Source organism: Chelon labrosus (assembly GCF_963514085.1).
Source record: "Chelon labrosus genome assembly, chromosome: 16".
NCBI lineage: Eukaryota > Metazoa > Chordata > Actinopteri > Mugiliformes > Mugilidae > Chelon > Chelon labrosus.
The window spans coordinates 22,678,233-22,701,135 of record NC_140349.1 but is presented as its reverse complement, the minus strand read 5'-3'; the positions used below and the strand labels follow the sequence as shown (position 1 = coordinate 22,701,135).

Below are 22,903 nucleotides of genomic sequence, written 5' to 3'. Positions count from 1 at the left end.
ATGTTGTGGCTGATCTGTGTATGATATACAGTATATTTGTATATTGTGCTAGCTAACTGTCCCATAAGACAACTGCTATTATCACTGACATTACTCCATGCCTCTGTCCTTTTTCTACCTGTAACTTTGTGCGTTTTGAGCATTGGACTGTCTGAATAATCATGCATCAGAAGAATCGTGCTTGTACATTGTTTATATCCTGCATGTACAGTTTGCCTTAGCATTGATACACTTCGTCTGTTCATCTGCTTCAGCTGTTTTCTTCTCCTCCATCCCATCTCCTTCTTCAGTTGGTGTCTCCACCCGACTCGTCTCAAGCTGATGTGTCCCTGCAAGTCTGCTGGGTGTATCTGCTCAAGGCTTACTCCTATTCAAAGGTCCTGTTTCTCTGAGGGTCTTCAGCCTCTGGTTTCTGGAAGGCGTCTTGAGCTAAAGATGGATCGTATCTGACGCTATATAAATACAATTACACTGAATGTAAAGAAACAAGGCCTTAGGTCTTGGTTACTGACGGATTTATTCACCTTGCCACCACAATAAATCTACAGTTGAACTGTTAGTGCACAGCCCACATGAATTGTCCATTTGCTATAAACAAGTCAAACCAGCCTGGCACATGTAAATAACATGCCATGTAGGGCTGAACGATTTGGGAAAATACTCTAATTGCGATTTTTTTTCCCCCAATATTGCGACTGCGATTTAATATACGATTTTTTGTTTTATCCTCTTTTTTTCCCCAACAAAACATAATGAATGATTTAAATATGAACAACACAATATTAGATACATTTAGTGTGAAATGTTCTTTCCCATAGGCTGGGCCTATTTGTTAGAATTAAATTAAAAGATGTATGTCTTGAAATAAATTACATTTTTATTTAACTGCTCATTACAGAAACATCTGTGGCTTTGCCACTACCGTTTTTTTACAACCTGGACCTTATTTCTAGCATAAAATATCATCGTTTACTCACCAGTAACACTTTTGTTTCATTTGCACTTGTTCAGGGGTGGTGACAAACTGTAAGTGTGACCATACCACATGAGTTAATTACAGTACATTTGACAAGCTCCTATAAACAATTCCACATCGTTACACAAACCCTTTCTCCTACACAGGAGCGAATTCTCTTCAAAAATATGAAAGTAAATCCCTTCAAAAATAAATATAAACATACAGTATATTATTTGATACCCTGAAACCGTGCATGAGAAAATCCTCCATTTCGTACAAACTTCATACAGCCCAGTCACCTCCTACATTTAAAAGAATAAATAAATAGTCTGGACCTTCAACCTTGCAACCTTCGTATCATTAGCCTCATAGCATAACTGCCCAAGTCATATTTTAACATTTTCGGAAAACAAGAAAAAACACAATTTTTAGCAGGCACATTGGTATTTTTTAACAGTGGATAGTGTAGCCAGCTCTTTTAATTCATCTCTCCTTTCCTCCTTCCACTCTCTGGGAGATCGTAGTGTTGTCCCAATGAAAGCAGTAGTCTCATTTTTCTGTGTTAGCCTACGAGAGCCTGGCTGCTTTCAATTCTGGAAAAGGAATTCACCACCCTCTGTAAAACATGAGGTGTTTTTCCTTGTCTAATTGCTGGATAACGTCATACTCCACTTGTCCCGGATGTATTCCAGTTTTGTACTTTTTGTCCTTGAGTTCCTCCCAGTAATGGCTCCAGTTTCCATCGCTGTCTGCTCCAAAACCAAACACATGGACCTGTGAAAAGGAGAATGAACATATAACAGCCAATAAAACTGCATAATGTATAAAAGCTTGCTATACAAGTGTTCGCTTTTCCAATCAATACGCGCACAACAGCCAAAATTAAGTAAAGTACTAAAGTATTTGCTTAAAAAAATACTAAAGTAAAAGTATTTAAAAAGTATCTCAGGAAATACAGGAAAGGAAAGTAGCTTTATTGTCATTATACAATCCACTGATGCGATTCTAACGCACTCGCGCACACCCTCCCAGTCTCTCTCTCTCTCTCTCTCTCTCTCTCTCTATATATATATATATATATATATATATCCATACACTGCCACATGCTTTTTCAGGTTGGAAGACGAGTTCTTGTAGGCCGTGATATAATTTGTTCGCAGTAAGCACAACAAACATTTAAACTGAAACGAATCAGTTTTTGTGGCAAAAATCTCAAACATGGGTTTGAGATAAGGCCACGGGTGCTCGGTGGGAGTTTCTCCAGGTGTTTCTCCAGTTTCTTCCTCCATTGTATGGATTGTACGGCATCACGTATACGACTAAGACAAACCATATGCGAATCAGCAGAAACAGTTTATTTTCTTAATAAAAAAATAATCAGCTGACGTAAGCTCAAAACTAGCGAGTAACGAGAGCATCAACAGAAATGTAGTGGAGTAAAAAGTACAATATTTGTCCTTCAAATGTAGTGGAGTGAAAGTAAAAGTATCCGCCAAAAATAATACTCAAGTAAAGTACAGATACTCAAAAACTGTACTTAAGTACAGTACTCAAGTAAATTTACTTCGTTACTGTCCACCACTGGTTTTATGTGACAAACATATTGAGCTGCTCACCTTGGAGTACTTATTCAGAAACCAAGAACTTTTTCAACTTCGTAAAGACAGCTCCATTTCAAAGACTGAACTTACCTCATGGCAAATGTTCAGTGCAAGAGCCACAGTTAAAAAGCCAGTGGATGGATACCGGCCCTTCGTTCTCAGCCACGTGTCGTGAGCGTATCTTATGAAAGCCGGGTTCATCACCGTCACCTGTTGACAATCAGAATCGGCCTTCAAACTCACACGGGTCGCTACCTTTGCAGGCGGTGAAGCGCTTAATGGTACTCACCAAATCCTTGTTGGCAACTATCTTTGATTTGACTGTTGGGGACAGCATGAAATGACAAATTCAAATACTAGCCCTTGACACACCATCCAAAAGCTCATCACGCAGATGTGACCTGTGGGCCTGTTCAAGGAGATTCTAATTTGCATAATGTATTTCATGTGAAACTCTACAGCAACATACGTAACCATCCGCGTTTTTTCCAAGGACAGTTCATTCATTATTTCACCCATGTCCTCCCCGCTTTAGCTCCCCCTGACTTCTGACAGGGAAGCTTGTTCAACTGAAGATTACAGAACGTGAATTAAAGGTCATGGTTTTACACCAGAAATAGACGACAGGCAGACTCGCTGCCTAATGTGCTGGTTTGCTTTGGATATAAATGGTGCATTGCAAGGAGAGCAGTGTCAAGAGACAGCAGGCAACTGCGGAAATGTGCTATGTTTTGAATGACAGTCGAAGTCCTCCCTAAGGGGCCCCCCACCTGACACAGTTCTACCATCTCAATTACATTACGTGCTGTGCGCCTGACTTTTTAATATGAGCACGACAACGGTGCCAATGTCAAACTGATTAGAGGTGGGAGAGAATGACAAATGGAAGCACATAATGGTGAGTATTAATAACACTAAATAGCTTAGTGCTAGTCTAGTCTTGACAGTAGGGGATTGTTCACGTTGGGGGTAGTGGGAATGGAGGTTTAGGACCCAAACGCAGGACTTTGAAGGCAGAGGCCGGAGTAGACAAAAAAAGTATTTTAAAAAAAGACCAAAACAACCAAAAGCGCTGCTGATGAGGCAGGATATCCAAAAACCAAAACACTAACCAAAAAACTATGAAAAAATTAGAACAAGACATGGAAAAATTATGGCACAAAACACATGAACTTGGCAAACAAACAGTATGACATGATATATACACACACGAGGACCAGAGGGGTGACGAGACACAGGCGAAGCAAATCAAGAAACAAGACATGGTGAAACCAATGACCGAATCAAAAGGGAAAACACATGACAGGAAATCAAGAACTTAACAAAATACAAAAAACAGAAACCCAAGAAACTAAACCGTGACCACCGTCAGGATTAAAATAACTAGTGTGTCTAGCTCTGGTCCTAGCTAGTCCAACAGGAATTGCTCCTATGTTGTGATCCAACACAGCCAATCTGATTGAAGTGAAATTTTGTAGTTTTGCATCATGACTCAGCATCTGTAAGCACGGGCTAAGCCCTCTAACTTGGCTTTCCTTGTCACGCAGAATGACACAAAATGACACAGAAGGACACGCAGGACGATCTATTCCCTTGAGGAAATTCTTTTAGGTGTCTGGTTACTTGCCACTCTACTGCCTCCGTTACTGAGTTTTAATAATGCATTGAATTATGTTTAGCACATATATTATCTCTGTTCATTCGTATTATTGTCCCTGTTGTGATGCCCTGTTTACCGCATTACATTAAACACACCTTATTGAAAACTGGGACAGCTCACTTATACATATAATTTAATACAGTCTAAAATGAAAACCTGAAAAGAAGGGGACTCACTTTCCATGATATCCAGTCATCATGGCCAGTATGAGCCACTCTATATCCTGTATCTTGAATGGAGCCATCACAAGGTGAGTGTTGTTGTCTAAATCCACAGTACTCTCTGGATATACGACACGATGAGTTGTTCTGGTCCCAACATCTTCTTCGTAGCCTTCAGTGCGACCTCTGTTAATTCTGAACAGCACAGGGGGAATCATTTCACTGCTGGATATCTTTTTAAAAAGAGGCCCAAGTTTAAATATGATTTTCTTGGTGAATATTTACCTGATTACATAATCATGGAAATCTATCAGACGTCCATTACGTGATCCCTTCAAGTTACCAGAATTTCCCACCACAGCACAGGTCTTGCAGCCGCCACTGCTGGGCTTTATGAGCCCCGGGGTGGTTGGGAATATCTGGAACAGTCTGTTCACTGTTTGGTTATATTTGTCGTAGTCTCGTCTTTCATACTGTAAGAGCTGGTGGAGACAGATGCAGACTGTTTATCTGGACTGGCACACAGGCGCATTTCCATCCACCGACTTCAACAACGCAGAGGAACTCTGTCCTTACCTTCCACCATTTGAAATCATCCTTCGAGAGGTTGTGGTTCGCAGACAAAAGCGGCTCAACGGGGGGTTTTATGCGGTGCGAACACAGACGATTGTTTGGGGATAAACAGGTGTCACAGAGGTTTCGATCGTCAACAGTGAACTGAAAATTGAATTCAGTGAGTCCTCTTAAAAACACAAGAATGCCTGTGAAGCACAGGACTAAAATGATCATCTTCCACTTTGGCATAATTCTGGATGTGCGACGCTTGTGGTCAGGGAAACGGCTCCGGTCTGTGACGACAAAGGGTACAGGAAATTTACACAGTGAGCAAGAACTGAGGAAATAACTGTCACTGGTTCAGAAAAGGAAGGACACATATAATCCATGTATATGAAGTCATCTTTACAGTCTGCAAGTCTATAGTCAGAAGAAGATGAAAATGAGAAAAGAGGAAGATGATGAAGTAATAATAATATTAATATAGAACAGTAATAATGATAAGAAGAAGAAGATGGTGAAGAAAACGAAGAAGAGAAAAAAGAATAGGAAGAGAAAGAAGATGAAATAATGTAATGATATTAAGAAAAAAGAAGAAGGCTACAGTTTTATTGGCATTAAGTGTCAATCATAAACCAATGTATTAAGCTGATAAAATAAATAACATATTTCAAAAAGCAATACAATTAATTTTTTCCCTTACCTGATGAGTAAATGCGTTTCTGGTCCAACCGGCACTAAGTGTGGCAGTATTGACTATTGGTTAAACTGGCATCTGATGGCTTGATATAAAGGATTTGTTTTTCGAGAATGTGATTGGTGGCCTGCACCTGTGCTGCAGGTGTGGAGGGGTGGGGTTTGATGGCAGCAACACAACTGAAGAACAACAATGTTCTGCCCAGGTGTTCTTGTTTTTCTCCATTACATGGTCATATATTGAATAAATGTGTCCTTAAAAGAAAACTTTGAACGGATTTTAATTTTTAATTTTTTTTCTTTTGTCCACTAGTAAAAGGAATTGGTCTCCAACTAAATACCATTTATTCATTTATAAAATCCAGCCAAAGTAAGAAAAAAAAAATGTGAGTGTACAAATGCTGAAAGAGAGGAGAAAAAAATTCTGACTTCGTCCCGCGGTTGCTCGTCTCATTTGTCCTCCTCAGTGAGAAAAAGACAATCAGTCTGTAAATCCGCTACCTAAACGGGCAGGCTGAGTTTGACCTGCACCGGGCGACGTGATAAGGACTTGTGGCGCTATAATAAGCAGTCATAGAGCAAAGGAAGAAGTTGACTAAGACGCTGATCAACACTGGCTCCAGTTTGAAATCATTACGAACAAAACTAATTAGGGAAGGATATGCGTAATACGGAATTTAAAGCGGTGCGCTTTAACGGCAACTTAAAGACTTTTGATTATAATGGATGTAATCAAACAAACCAGCACGTCAGATAGAAATGGACGGATGGAAGTGTTCGGTCCTGTGCTTCATCGCTCCCCTGGTAACGGACAAAACGCAGCAGGCGCGCAACGTCTCCAAGCGTAAAAACGTGATATTTATGAGCTGGTGAGTTAAAAAAAAATAATAATAATAAAATAACATATGGGACTATACTACCGGTATTATACTAGTCGTGCAGGCATATTATAATTTGGAATATTGAAAACATATTCCATTGCGTGTGCGTGGTTAACGGAGCTGGAAGTGTTCCTGTGCGCCAAAGGCAATGGAACAAAAAATACATAAATATATTCATTTTATTATATATATCCCATTAGATCCCATATATATATATAGGTATATATATCTATATATATAGATATATATAAAACTTTTATATAAAGAGAGAGAAATTGAAAGGATAAAATCGAAAAAAGAGACAATGAGGGGGGAAACACACACATCAATTTCCTCAGTCTTTATTAATTATTTTCTCCGTAGAATTCTGTAGTTTTGATGAAACAAATAAATAAAAATGTCCAACCATACGCATGGTCGTCACTGGACAAATCAGTGGACAAAACTCACATAGGGAATGACCACTGTGACAAATGATAAGGCATCACCAAGAGATGGCGCCACCCTCACAGAAACGCCACAGACCCCCCAGATTCACAGCAGCTTCCAATCTCAGAATTAAATTTGCCACCAGCTTGTGTTTGCTTCTGGAGCTGATCCGGCGCAATAAAGTAACGTCCATGCACCACGCAGACGTTTACAAGTCTTATTTCTCAGGCGGTCTTGCATCAGAAAACACAGTGAAATAAAGGACATCGAAAGGTTTAAAGCATACTCTACATCTACAATCATTTTCAAAGCCTCTTCAGCTTGTGAGCCCCTTGAGGAATCAGGACTTATCATGTTGCAGAATGTCAGCAAAATCACTGAGGCTTATCCTGTTGCCAGAGTAAAGAGTGAAGATAGAGGAACAAGCTTTGTGCAGTAAAGCAAATAACCGTCAGTTACCATGCACCCCTTGACCCTCACGTGTAGAGTAAGGTTCATTTGTTGTTATAGTCTTTCCTCTGTAGCCAGGTTGGTTCTGAGCCCTAATGCCAAGCAAACCTGTAGAAATGACATATTTCACAGACAGCATTTTTACCAGTGTTACACTGCTCACTCGAGCATAATGCACTTTTCATTCATTCATTCATCTTCTCTACCCGTTTAGTCCTGTTAAGGGTCAGGGGGGTCTGTTGGAGCCTATCCCAGCTGTCATCGGGCGAGAAGCAGGGGTACACCCTGGACAGGTCGCCAGTCTATCGCAGGGCTAACACAGAGAGACAGACAACCATTCACACTCACACTCACACCTACGGCCAATTTAGAATCACCAATTAACCTAATGAGCATGTCTTTGGATGGTGGGAGGAAGCCGGAGTACCCGGAGAGAACCCACGCAGACACAGGGAGAACATGCAAACTCCACACAGAAAGGCCAGCCGGCCCATGGATTCGAACCGGTGACCTTCTTGCTGTGAGGCATCAGTGCTAACCACCTCGCCACTGTGCCGCCCATGCGCTTTTCACTGGACGCAATTTTTGAAATTTGATTTACAGGAAAATGGCATATGTTAATATTTTAATCTTTTAATCTACTTCAGTCCTAATCATAAATACCAAATGTTTGATTATTTTCTATATTTTAACCCTTTATATGCCAGTGTTTGTGATGGCATCACAATTTTCTTGCAAAAAAACACAAAAAATGAAATATTTTCAATAATCTAAATGCAAAGTGGATTTTTCTTGGGGGGATTATGAGAGACTTGGATATGTCAATGAATAGTAGCAAGATTGATTTTGATGGATTATTATTAGTAGTATCAGTATTGTTTTTTGTGCTGTGTACAAACAACTCCCATTAAAATCCAATGGACCTGCAGTTTTGTACTTTGCACCTGCACCTATGTGTCTTTGAAGTAAAAGGATAAATGTTATAGATCAAACGGCTCAATTAGACACATACTGCATCGCTGTGTGGTATGGCAACACTATGGCCATGGACCCCAAACACCTGCAGAGAGGATCACCAGGACTCTACTGCCCTCTCTGCAGAATATCTACAAGCATAGAGTCCGCAGGAGAGCTGCCTCCATAACTAAGGACCCCACCCGCCCCCAACACAGACTGTTCACACTCCTACTTCAGGAAGGAGATACAGGAGTGTGAAATATAGGACCTCGAGACTGTTCTTCTTCCCCACTGCCATCAGACTCCTCAAGAGCTGACAGAAGTCTACAATCACAGACTAAAGTCATGGACTACTTGCCATGTTCACCTTTCAGCTTCTGTTTACATTTTTTCAGTACATTGTTTTCATTCCCATTTGCACATCAATATTTGCACTTCCTCTTCGTCTTCTCCCGCTTATCCGGGTCCGGGTCGCGGGGGCAACAGCTTCAGCAGGGAAGCCCAGACAGCCCTCTCCCCAGCCACTTACAGCAGCTCCTCCGGAGGAACCCCCAGGCGTTCCCAGGCCAGACGAGAGATATAATCCCTCCATCGTGTCCTGGGTCGGCCCCGAGGTCTCCTTCCGGTGGGACCTCCTGGGAGGCGTCCAGGATGCATCCTTACCAGATGCCCTAGCCACCTCAACTGACTCCTCTCGACGTGGAGGAGCAGCGGCTCTACTCTGAGCTCCTCCCGTATGTCCGAGCTCCTTACCCTATCTCTAAGACTGAGCCCGGCCACCCTGTGAAGGAAACTCATTTCGACCGCTTGTATTCGCGATCTTGTTCTTTCGGTCATTACCCAAAGTTCATGACCATAGGTGAGGGTTGGAACGTAGATCGATCGGTAAATTGAGAGCTTCGCCTTTCGGCTTAGCTCTCTCTTCACCACGGCCGACCGGTTAAGCATCCGCATCACTGCAGATGCTGCTCCGATCCGCCTGTCGATCTCCTGCTCCCTCCTACCTTCACTCGATACGATATTTGCACTAGTTATCTTATATTTTTGTATTATATGTATCTTTTTATATTCTATTTGTAAGATTTTTTTATATTGGTAGGCATTTGGGTGGACGGCAAAAGAAGAATTTCATTGTACAGGGAAACATGTTTCTACACTGAGCACATGAAAATAAACTCTTTGAATCTTGAACATACACACACACACACACACACACACCCACACACACACACACACACACACACACACAATCAATGCAAGGATCCCTTTCTCCTCATGACCAATAACATCACTTTTATATCATAAGAAACTTGGGAGCTGCAAATCACAGCAACTGTGGAAAATACATTTGCAAAGTTCACACATAGCTTTGCTGCAGTTCCTGTGTATGAGGGTGAACTGAACTCACACACGTACACACACGCACAAACACAAACAACATTCCTAATGCCATTGATGTACTTTTCTGTTCCACATTTTGAATATTTATGTATTTACGTTTTACTTCTAGAGCGATCAGAGTCGTTGGACACTGCACTCCTAATTGAATGCATTGTATGTAATGCATTGTGATGCCATCACAAACACTGGCATATAAAGGGTTAAAATATTGAAAATAATCAAACAATTGGTATTTATGATTAGGACTGAAGTTGATTAAAAGATTTGTGTAAAAAAAAGCAGAAAAAAATATGAACATATGCCATTTTTATGGCATTTTAAAAGAGGACACTTTTGTCCCTTAGTGGTAACAACGTAACTGTTTAGGTTACACAGTGTAAAAATAGAGTATTATGGGATTTGTTTTTGAAATATCAAAGTTTGTTCAAAAATACACACCTTTACCAAATATCATAGCAGCAAGCATAACTAACACTGAGTAATCAAAAAAATAAAACCTGAAAAGGACACTTTTGTCCGTATCAGGTATTCAATTAAGAAAAGGACAAACACATGAAGCTCTTCTGAATTCCTTAGGGTGACTATGTTTTCTGTGTGAAAAATCAAGAGTGTATTGCATTTTTACAAAGCATGGCTCACTATTTTGTAGTCACTATCACCAGACTATTTTTCCATTTTGTTTGGTAATTTGGAGCAAAGTTCCATTGATTTCAACAGTCGAAGTAAAAGATCCGTCAGTCACGACAACTATTGAATACCCAGCTAAAAAACAAAAAAAAAAAAAGTACACTGAAATATACTTAAGTCTACTTCCACGTCCACTGCTGGTAAATGTACTAACGTTTAAAAGAACTATTTTTGCTGTACTAGAAATGCACTTATATGCTAATGTTATGTCATAAGCGATACTTAATATATAAATAAGTTGTAATAAGTAGGGATGGCTCGATCCGATACTTGGGATCGGTATCGGCCAGATATTGGTCAAAATTTCAGGATCGAATATCGGAAAAAATAACTATAGCCCGTCCGATCCGATACCCAAATGCTCAACTTAACTTTGCGCGACATGCCGTAAACAGAGAGCAGCTGCTGCAAGCGTGTGTAAACAGAACCTCGTGACAGTGAATTAGCCTAGCACTCTTATCATGTCAGCTGTGTGGAGTTACTTTCCACGCAAGGAAGAGAAAAGTAAAACAGCCGAAGGCAACTTGTGCAACGCGAGTGTCTCAAGGGGTGGCAGCAGCACTGGATGCAAGTGTTTGTGACAGTTATTTAAAGTTAGCAGTCACTAAGCAGGGTTGCCCATTACATGATCGGGATCGACCGGTGCGGGTAGATCGCGTGCCATTGGAAAAAATAAAATGTTTTAGATGTTAGTCTGGCTTAACAACAAACTGTTGCACCTCCAAAACAAACAACAAGACAAACGTTCATCTTTATTTATTTTACTTTATATTTGCAACAGTTCAGCGGCACACATCCACAGCCACGCACAACTTCAACCACAACAACTCAAGACTACAGTCTTTCTTAAAGAGACAGAGCTATTTTTCTAAAGGTGCAGTGCACCAATTTTTCTTGATAAAGATAAAAACAAAGATGATAGAGCTTTTAACACTGTAGCACCAATCAATATGACTTAAGATAGGTAGATCACTTTGACTTGGTCATTGTAAAAGCAGCTCGCAAGCCAAAAAAGTGTGGGCACCCCTGTCCTATAGTCTTCAATGGAACATTGGAACTGAGTCCATTCTATATCTAGTTTGATATGGGTGTTTTACATACAGTTCAACTCCAGAGGTTACATGTGAAAGAAGAAACATTCAAGTTTGCAGTTTGCACTGATTTGAAGTTTAAATAAAGAGCTTATGGCTTGAGGCACATCGTGGGCTATTTTATTTCTTCCCTTAGGGGAGCAGAATATTTGGCCATGGTGTTTTTAGATGTCCATATTGGGCAAAGTACATCTATACAAACTATATGTATCATAAACAACTTAACAGAGGAGAAAAGAAGGTATCGGATTGATATCGGTATCGGCAGATACTCCAAATTGCAGTATCGGTATCGGTATCGGACATGAAAAAGTTGTATCAAGCCATCCCTAGTAATAAGGGTACTTGACTGTACTATTTTGAGACATCATTATGATACACTTAAATGCATTTAAGTACACTTTTTATAAATGTGCTTGGTTCCACATCAAGTTCATTTTGCTCCACTTTTAAGATACATGTCAATATAGGTATAATGCTTAGGAAACATACTTGGAATTTAATAGAATCGTGTAGTTAACACATTCTAAATATAATTTAGATGAAGTCATAAAGTGTTTTACGTATATTTAAATACATATACACATACATATTTTTATTAAGACTTCTGTTACCTTATTAAATTAAGCGTGTACTGACTATGTTTTGGCTATGGCCATAAAATGTTAAATACACTATTTTACAAAGTGGAACAGTCAAGTAAATGAAGTGCTACGTAGTTGATGCTTGGTCTATAAGGACTGAACAACAAACAAAACGACAAATTCCCTTCATCACAGAATTTTATTAAACTTAAAAATTTTAAACAACATTTTCATTGTTACATTTCCTTTTAATCACTGCTCTCACGTCAAACACATTTGTGGTTAAATACACAAACCGTACGATCAACTATTTGATATCCCTCAAATCTGGAAAGAATAAAACAGATGTCAGTAAATCCCTTAAAGTCATCCATTAATTGCATTTAAAATTACACTTTGCTCCTCATATTAGCAACATATCTTTTTTTCCAACAATATCTTTATTGAATTTATCAAATTTAGAAAACCAAACAAAACATAAAGCCAGCAAAGTGACGCATATGAGACAGTGTGTTACCATACAGTGTAGGTCCTAAAAGGACGGAGAGTCTGTGAAACACAAATATTAAAACCCTACATTTGGTTTTCCCCTTTACACACATGAGGTCACTATAACAGTGCAAACAAACAGGGAGAGAAAAAAAAACAACAACAAAAAACATACTAAACACGGCAGTTGATAAGATACTTCAGTAGAGCTATGAGATCATGAGTCCATCCAAATATAATTACCGTACAATCCAGTGATTAAAGAATGAGGAAACAGAGTTATGCAAAGGGTGCCCTTATTCTGCTCCAGGTTCATTCAACAGATGGGATAAACTGTTGTTTTTAATATATTGGAGAAATCGACCCCATACCTTTTGAAATGTCTCCTGTTTGTTTTTAATAATGTAAGAAATCTTTTCCAGAGGTAAGCAAGAAGATCATTCCCTAAACCACCTGGCTTGCTCGTACATTTCCATGTTAAAGCTATTGTCCTCTTTGCTTGTAGAAGATGCATGTTTAAAAATATTTTTTTTTTCATGATATTTTAGGTTATGCACATGTGGGCAGAGGCCAAATAGAAAGAGTCTGGGTTCTAGCTCTATTCTGATCAGCAGGATCTCCTGCACCTTTAATCCAGCCTCTTCCCAAAACTCCCCCACTCTTGGGCACTGCCAAAGGAAGTGAAAAATAGTGCCCTTATTTACACCACACCTATTGCAAATGTCTGGAATATTTGCATTACATTTGTTTAATTTTTCTGAGGTGGAATACACCCTCATCAGCCAGTTATACTGTAGGAGTATCATGCAATTATTACCCGTCCCTGTCTGGGCTGTTTTACATGCGCTGTGCCACTGTTCCTATGTTAATTCCTTCTGTAGATCTGAATTCAATGCATTGAAGTTAGAGTCAGAAGACTCAGCTGAGGAGGCTTTCAGTAAATCATAAAATTCAGACATGATGCCATTTCCAAAATGATTCTTTGTCAGAGTTTTCTCCAGTAGGGTTGGGGCGGGTAGGACATGTAATGAATTTGATTTGCTCTAATAAAATTCCTTAACTGGAGATATTTGAAGAAATGTTTCTGAATTTGAAGAAGTTATTAAATAGATTTTTTATTTTGGGGAAAAAACTTGGTGGAGGTGGGGGGCATATTTTGAAATAAATATAAGAGTTTGGAATATTAATATTAAGTTCATATTCATTTTATCGTGTACTGCTTAAATATTTGGACAGATAGCATAGATGCTTTAGCCACTTGAAGTACAGTTTATCTTATACATAGACCTGTGCTGACCTGTCTGTCTGACACTTTCAAGTTGTGATATGTTGATAATGAACAGCAACATCTACCCTGTCACCTTCTTTTAGAAGCCACATACACTATATTACCAAAAGTATTCGCTCACCTGCCTTTACTCATTCTATGAACTGAAGTGCCATCCCATTCCTAACTCATAGAATTCAATATGATGTCGGTCCACCTTTTGCAGCTATTACAGCTTCAACTCTTCTGGGAAGACTGTCCACAAGGTTGAGGAGAGTGTTTATAGGAATTTTTGACCATTCTTCCAAAAGCGCATTGGTGAGGTCACACACTGATGTTGGTCGAGAAGGCCTGGCTCTCAGTCTCCGCTCTAATTCATCCCAAAGGTGTTCTATCGGGTTCAGGTCAGGACTCTGTGCAGGCCAGTCAAGTTCATCCACACCAGACTCTGTCATCCACGTCTTTATGGACCTTGCTTTGTGCACTGGTGCACAGTCATGTTGGAAGAGGAAGGGGCCCGCTCCAAACTGTTCCCACAAGGTTGGGAGCATGGAATTGTCCAAAATGTTTTGGTATCCTGAAGCATTCAATGTTCCTTTCACTGGAACTAAGGGGCCAAGCCCAGCTCCTGAAAAACAACCCCATACCATAATTCCTCCTCCACCAAATTTCACAGTTGGCACAATGCAATCTGAAATGTACCGTTCTCCTGGCAACCTCCAAACCCAGACTCGTCCATCAGATTGCCAGATGGAAAAGCGTGATTCATCACTCCAGAGAACGCGTCTCCACTGCTCTAGAGGCCAGTGGCGGCGTGCTTTACACCATTGCATCCGACGCCTTGCATTGCACTTGGTGATGTGTGGCTTGGCTGCAGCTGCTCGGCCATGGAAACCCATTCCATGAAGCTCTCTGCGTACTGTACTTGGGCTAATCTGAAGGTCACATGAAGTTTGTAGCTCTGTAGCAATTGACTGTGCAGAAAGTCGGCGACCTCTTTGCACTATGCGCTTCAGCATCCGCTGACCCCTCTCCGTCACTTTACGTGGCCTACCACTTCGTGGCTGAGTTGCTGTTTTTCCCAAACGCTTCCATTTTGTTATAATAGAGCTGACAGTTGACTGTGGAATATTTAGGAGCGAGGAAATTTCACGACTGGATTTGTTGCACAAGTGGCATCCTATGACAGTTCCACGCTGGAATTCACTGAGCTCCTGAGAGCGGCCCATTCTTTCACAAATGTCTTGTTTCACAGTCTGCATGCCTGAGTGCTTGAATTTATACACCTGGGGCCAGGCCAAGTGATTAGAACACCTGATTCTGATCATTTGAATGGGTGAGCGAATACTTTTGGTAATATAGTGTATCAACTGGATGCCACACACTGAACAGCTACACAGTATCGTGAACATAATCCGTAGCACATTTGCTGATAAACTAAAGTTAACTGAGCATTAGCTGGCGAGCTCTACTTACCGTTCGTTGTGCAACTTCAAATGTCCAAGTTGGAAGTTGTTGCGTCCCGGTCTGTAATCTTCGACTCGGGCGTTTTGTATTCTGCAGTCCGTTTTGTTCGTTTTTCTTTTTTTCTTTTTTTTTTTCTTTTTTTTTTTGTTGTCCACTTCATAGTTTTTATATCCGAACGAATCCTTGGTGTCATTTTTATTTTGTTTTCCTAAACCATAGCTCCTCCTTTATTAGTTTGAGGTACTAAGACGCGCGCACGCAGGTGCATAAGAAATGAAGTGATGAGTGCACACGTGACATTTTTAATCTTCGGGTCTTGGGTCAAGTCTTTTCAAGTCTTAAGGCTCAAATCACAAGTCATTGTTGTTAAAGTCCAAGTCGAGTTGCAAGTCTTTCTACAAATTGTCAGATCGAGTCTAAAGTCATCAGATTAACGGCTCCAGTCCAAGTCATGTGACTCGGGTCCACGCCTCTGCTGTAAAGAGGAAAAAAAAAATTTGAAAATGTACAAAAAAGTTTGTCCTATTTCTGTATACTCTTATAGCAATATTAGAAATGCGGATGAGTGGACTGTACTCTTGCGAACTGAAAAAGGTTGCTGTTTATGTTGTTATTATTGTTATTATAGTATGTAGTACAGTCTATGTACAGTTTTTTTTTAAACTGCTTTCTTTATAAAAAAAAAAAACTCACTGCTCACTGATTTGTACTAATTTATTATTGAAATGTTTTAAATTAATAACCCTAATACCTGATTTTACATTGTTGTCCTCCTCAAAAATGCCTTAAAAATAGCACACGTTAATATTTTTTTTCTGATTTTCTTTTTTACATAAATGTTTTAATCAACTTTAGTCCTAATCATAAATGTTTGATTCATTTAATTATATCAGAAAAAAATAAATAAATATTAACGTGTTATTTTTATGTCATTTTTTAAGAGGACACTTTTGTCCCTTAATGGTAGCAACATAACATTCATTCATTCATTCATCTTCCGTACCCGCTTATTCCTGTTAAGGGTCGCGGGGGTCTGCTGTTTTACAGTTTTTTTTTACAATTTTTTGTAAAACTGACACTACAACAAACAAAACAAAACAAAAAAAACATCAAAATCAATCAATCAATCATTGCCATATCCAATGCTCAAAACTTGAAAAGGACACTTTTGTCCCTATGAGGGTTTTAATACACTTATTTTAATTGCACTGATTTGAATACTATTACGCTAAAAGTGTCTTGAAACTTCTGAAAGAAGGGCAAAAGTTAGTGTCTTACAGGAAAACTATTAAGTGCAAGTGAAAATTCACTAAAAATCAACTGATCTTAAATGCATTCAAAGCACACCGAAATACACTTCATTTTTACCTGGGTAAAGTTGTCCCGTGCTAACTTTAGCAGATTTAAGCATGCCTCTTAACTGCAGAGACGTCCTACTAAGCATAAGTCCTCAGAAGTGTCAACTGTACTGGGTAGGAGTTGTGATTGTAATCTAATTGTAAGATAATTGTATATTATATATAATCTGAGATGTCAATCATAGAGTGTACCTAGAATAGCAATGTCTGGTGAAGATGTAATTATGAGCCTCATACCATAGTGATGTTGAAAACACTCTGTTAGTGAGTGAGTGAATGAGGGGACAAGTGGCCAATATTTTACGTTCCTTCATACTTTCCTCACTGCTGATTGCTTACTGTAGCCTACAGTATCTGCTTGGTTACATTTGCTCCCCGCTTGAGCTCAGACGAACCAGTAGTTTCTAGTCACATAAAATGCATTGCTACCGGTGTGCTAATGCAGGAATGTTGCCATGGAATAAGATTTTAAACTCCAGTGTACTGCCAAATACAGGGAGATTGGTCTTTGTACCACACAATATCTTCCAAAACATTCATTATGTGTGTAAATTGCACACACAGCTTTTTTTGTTGACATGAGCAGCATAATACCCCCCTAGCTTGTATGACTCATGACTTTAAAGGACTATGAGCCGGCTCCACATACATTCATTATTTAACAGCGACTACAGAACAACTGCTTTCACTTGTTATAATTTAACTAAATTCAAATTTTCAGTTGTCTGATCATAGGCAGTTGACCTCAACTGCAGTCAGTGTTTGCACTTCAGCATATCTTTCATTTTACGCACCTGGAATGGCACTTCAATGTTGACTGGCTTATCACATAAGTCAGTCAACAGACATTCCTTTAGTGAATGTGTTCACAGAATGGTATAGGATTTTTTGACCTTGCACACTTTCACATTGTTTGAACTATGAGCTCTCAGTGGAAATGAAAAGCCACAACGTCGCTACGACATTTCATCACAATGTTATGAAGCTTCAGCCAAACTCGGATTGTAAGGACGGCAAAGGACCTCGGCTGTGTATCTCGCTGCGGCGGGAATCAGCAGCTTGTGATCTGAAAGAAGACTGACATCAAGAGACAGGTAATAATAAACCCTGACTCTACTTATTGATTTCATTCATTCAGTTATTCAAGACACTGATTCTGACATTCCTCTGAAAATTGTAAATTGGATGCTGCAGCACAAACAAAATAACTAAATAGTAAATCCAGTGATACACTACATAACTGCCTAGTTTGCAAAGAAGATGACGTTTTCCTACTGTGGCAATCATCTGATTTAGTTCATCTTCATGAACGCTGGAGCGAGCGGCTTCAGTTTAGCCCAACACTGTCATTACCACTTCTTTTCTTGCCTCTCAGTGACTTTACAGCGTGAGTTTAGTGTTTGTATTAGAACACATTAGTACAGCCATGCACTATATTCAAATGCAGGATGTACGTGTCTGGTCCGGTAACACATCATTTGAATTTCATTGTGAGGTTTTATTTCAGTTGAACAGAAAGAAAAAAAATTATTACAATCACAGCCCATGTCTTAGAAACAAATTCAACTCCAAGGTATGGAGATGACTCGTCTGACTATGCCGCTTTTACTTTTTTGTTCATCACCGTATAAAGTCTGCCCAAACCAGCAGATCTCTCCCAGAGCACAATTGACTCCCAACAGAGCAACTCCAGACCAACTTTCCCTGGCAAAATGTCTAATGCAGTATTTCTGTAAAATCTTTCTCACCTGCATGACACTGTGTTCTAAAGTCACTTATAGAGGTGTTTAATTGAGATCATCATAAATGTATCATCAATTTCTATCAGCTCAAAACACGGCTGGCTTGACCATGAAAATGGAAATGAGGTCTGACTTCATTTGTTTTGCCTTCACTGGCACATTTGCTCAATGCAACAATTCCTTTTACACTTAGCACAGTTTTCACATGTTCACATGTGACGTTGGTGTGACCATGGACTAATTTTAAACAAACGTTTCAGTTGTAACTGGTTTAATCTGCACGCACAACTTGATTAATATCCCCTTTTGTTTGCTTTTGCAGAATACCACAAAATAGAGAGCAGAAGACAGGGTTTGTGCTCAGGCATGTTTTGTAAAGTAGAAGAGAATCCTTCAAAAAAGCATGCGTCATTTTGTTGGATACTTAAACTTACATCGATCAAATTTGCTATTTAAGTGGGTGTAATTAATGCATGAGCCAACAATAGAAGAAAAATTAATGATCCGACAGATAGATCTGATAAGACCAAGATCAACAACACTCTAACAATATTATGGGTGAGGGAGACAGTAGGTATCCAAAACCATATTGAAGATTTTATAGAAATTCCTGACTTTACTCTATAGCAGGTTTTTGAAGAACTGATACTCATGCCACGTTGTCACTATACAGTATTCATAAGGAACAGACTGCTGGGGAAAACCAGTCACGTCAGCCTCTGAGTCGCAAACGCTGGTAGTTAATGCAAACTGAAATGAGATACTGACACAAACACAGAGTGCATTCAGGTCTGGACAATAGATAGATAGATAGATAGATAGATAGATAGATAGATAGGTACTTTATTCATCCCCACAGGGGAAATTCAGGTGACCAGCAGCTTACAGTGTGTTATTCATCAACAAGGTGGAACAGCCGCTGGGTGGAGCAGAGCAGGAGGCAGCAGCATCAGCAGAGGTGGAGCAGCCGCTGGGTGGAGCAGGGCAGGAGGCAGCAGCAGCAGAGGTGGAACAGCCGCTGGGTGGAGCAGGGCAGGAGGCAGCAGCAGCAGAGGTGGAACAGCCGCTGGGAGGAGCAGGGCAGGAGGCAGCAGCAGCAGAGGTGGAACAGCCGCTGGGTGGGCGCGGTGGAGAGACACAGACAGGAGCAAACCTACTATAATAGTGGTTAAACTCATTAGCTAAAGTAGCATCCCCTTGAGTCCCGCCTCCTTTCTCCTTGTATCCAGTGATAGCCCTCATTCCCTTCCACACTTCTCTTGTGCTATTGTGCTTCAGTTTTTTCTCCAGCTTTTCCTTATAGTCTTTCCTAGCTTGTCTTATGACCTTCTTCAAGTCACGTTGAACAGCTCTTATCCTTTCCCTGTCCCCATCTTTGAAAGCCGCCTTCTTCTGATTCAGAAGATGCTTTATGCTGCTTGTAATCCAAGGCTTATTATTTGGAAAACATCGAACTTCTCTGACCGGAGCTACCACATCCTTGCAAAAATTTATGTAATCGGTCACACAATCAACCGCCCCATCAATGTTATTATCAGACCTGTGAGTGTCCATAAGTGTGTTCCAGTCGGTAGACTGGAAGCAGTCCCTCAGAGCTTCACTGGTCTCCGGGGTCCACTTCCTGTGAGATCTGGTGGTTGCAGGCAGTCTCATTACACAGGGTCTGTAGGACGTCTTGAGATGGATCAAGTTGTGGTCAGACTTGCCAAGTGGGGGCAGGGCGCATACACTATAAGCATCTTTCACATTGATGTAGCAAAGATCCAAAATGCTGTTGTGCCTCGTGGGACAGTTGACATACTGTGTAAAGCCACCCAAATGTGAGCTAATGTCCACATGATTGTAGTCTCCCGAAATAACAAACAGCGCATCTGAGTGTTGTGACTGTATTCTTGCAACTGTGTCCTGAATGACGTCACACGCCACTGAGGGGTCTGCGCACGGTGGAATGTAAACAGTAATGGCGACTATGTGAGAAAACTCCCTCGGCACATAGTAGGGTCTTAAACTCACGGCTAGTACCTCCACATCCCGGCAACAGATTTTTTCCTTAACAGTTATATGACCGGAGCGGCACCATCTGTCGTTCACGAGCAGCACCAGTCCCCCTCCCTTCGTCTTTCCACAACTTTTCGGCTGTCTGTCCGCCCGCACCATGGTGAAGCCAGGTATGTTGACAGCTGAGTCAGGGACAGCGTCGGTGAGCCATGACTCTGTTATACAGTATAGACTGCACTCCCGATAGATCCGGTCAGTTTTTATCAGGGCCTCCAACTCCTCACACTTATTAGGCAGCGAGTTAACGTTACCCATGATGATTGATGGCAGGAACGGCTTATACCGCCATCTCCTAGCCTTCACCTGAGCTCCGGCTCGGCATCCACGGAAGGGTTTTCGCAACGCCCGTGGGATCGGGTGAATAATCCCAATAGATTTTCCTTGAGGTCGTAGGTGAAGGAGTTCGTTCCGTGAATATGTTAGTGGACACATTTTGCACCACAATCAAACACCATAAAACACGCACATTTACTCAGCACAACACAGAGCTTTCCAGACTTGCTGCCAACACAGGTGGCGCACGCGCAGCATGAGATCTCCCAGATGACAAGAAAAATTTTCTGTGTCATCTGGGACACAGATGACACTGTTTACATATGGTTTAAGAAATGCTAAATTATGCCTTTTGATTGACGTAATCTGTCTTGCAAAACAAATTCTTACTGTGTAAAATCTTAACATTACAATGGTATATGATGATATACCGACAGAATCCTAGGACAGGAATCCCCTTGTCAGGGGTCTTGTAGTGGACCGGACCATAATAATAGCATAATAACATATATATAACAACAACTTCAAATTCCCCTTTGTTTTATTCCAAGGAAGTACAAGTAGTTTATGAAAATGTATACATAAACTATCATTTTAAATGCACAGGGGGGTTGCTCAGGTTGTTCGGGCAACTGCCCATATGTCCTTCTCGACTCACGTTGCCTTTCTGAGGTCGGAAAAAAAATTGTACAATGGATGCAGAATTTCACGTAGGCCTAGATAAAAAAAAAAAATAATCGCAAAGCCTCATTCACTTCCATTCGGGCACCGAAAGTGAAAGTCAGTAGGGGCAAACTCTGTTTACGTGGCTGCAGCGCTGCACGCGACCGGCAGCGGCCCTAGTAGGAGCACGTCGAGGTTGTCGCATATTTATTAAATATATATAATTATGGGATTATTGGGTCAAATTAAATGATTCAGGGGTCTGCAAAAGCAAGGGACAAGCATTTCCACCTTTTTTGTAGAATGACCCAGACAGTAAAAGATAGGGTTGTCGGGTGAGACGACTCAACATTGTCGGAGAAGGTGAGTTTGTGATGTATAACAAACGAACGATCGTCATCATCAAGTTTTATTAAATTAATTAAAATCTTCATAAATCCAGGCTGAGTTTGCCACGTTTAGCAAAAGCTTGCAGACAAGCAGCCCGTTATCACACAGCTCTGAATATTTTTGTTGAAATGGCCCCTAATAGGCGGCTTCTCCTTTGAAGCTTTTCATGTTTAGTATGCAAATTTGGAGAAACCTATCAGTGACTTGATAGGATATTGATAGTGTGCCGCCCTCAATATATGTACTGAATATATCTTGGCATTAAGTTAAACGCCTTCTTCTCATCAAAACTCTGGAGACAGTCATCCGTTTATCCACAGGTTTATTGACTTGAAAAAGGGTGAAACTGAGAACGCACAAACAGACAGACAAATTGGTTACTGTAGCTAAATCTCTTGTACATACGCCATAAACATGTTTTTATCATGAATTAAATCACTGAACCTTTTTAACTCACTCATGTTTACATCTGTATTGTGTATATATTTAAACTATCACTTGAGTTAGCCATAACTTTCTTAGGCCTCGTCCACACGTACGAAAACGATCTTTTCCCTCTCCGTTTTCGATCATCGTTTCAAGAAATATCTGCGTCCACACGGATCCGTTTCAGCACGACCGAAAACGCTACTTCATATTCCAGGCCTATAGGTGGCCCTGTTTCAGTTTCAGAAATTCACCAAAAACAGAGAGGAAGAAGCGGAGCATTCGCACAAATCTTGAGCGCTGTTTACAAATCGCCTTTTTTGCTCAGCGTGGTGGCACAGGAGCATGATATTTAGCCCTAGTAGCCCTAATAGGCTCAATATCTTCTCCAGCAGGTAAACTAGCATGTAGTCCGCCATTGTTGTTGATGTTGTTACGAGACGTCTCGCGGGATGTGGAAGGCTGCTCGGGAGTGTGGCGATGACGTCATCGTTTTCCCCGTTTTCGCCGTCCACATGAAAACGCAAGAGCTGCGTTTGCGAATTTCTCCACCCTGGGACCCGTTTTCAGAAAAGTGCGTTTTAGGGCTATGCGTTTACAGGATACGTGTGGACGAAAGGCCAAAACGATGAAAAAATTCTGCGTTTCGGCGTTTTTGC

General features: G+C 40.5%; 1 protein-coding gene across 1 annotated transcript; it reads right to left on the bottom strand.

Annotated features, from left to right (window-relative positions):
- Positions 1–802: 802 nt before the first annotated feature.
- Positions 803–5,492, bottom strand: LOC311501928 (CMP-N-acetylneuraminate-beta-galactosamide-alpha-2,3-sialyltransferase 1-like). The gene is made up of 6 exons (XM_084563995.1): positions 4,957–5,492; positions 4,666–4,862; positions 4,396–4,575; positions 2,849–2,894; positions 2,650–2,769; positions 803–1,732 (listed from the first exon to the last, which is right to left on the bottom strand). The coding sequence occupies exons 1-6, from the start codon at positions 5,182–5,184 to the stop codon at positions 1,565–1,567; spliced, it is 939 nt and encodes a 312-aa protein (XP_084420121.1). The 5' UTR covers positions 5,185–5,492; the 3' UTR covers positions 803–1,564.
- Between the last annotated feature and the right edge of the window lie 17,411 nt (positions 5,493–22,903).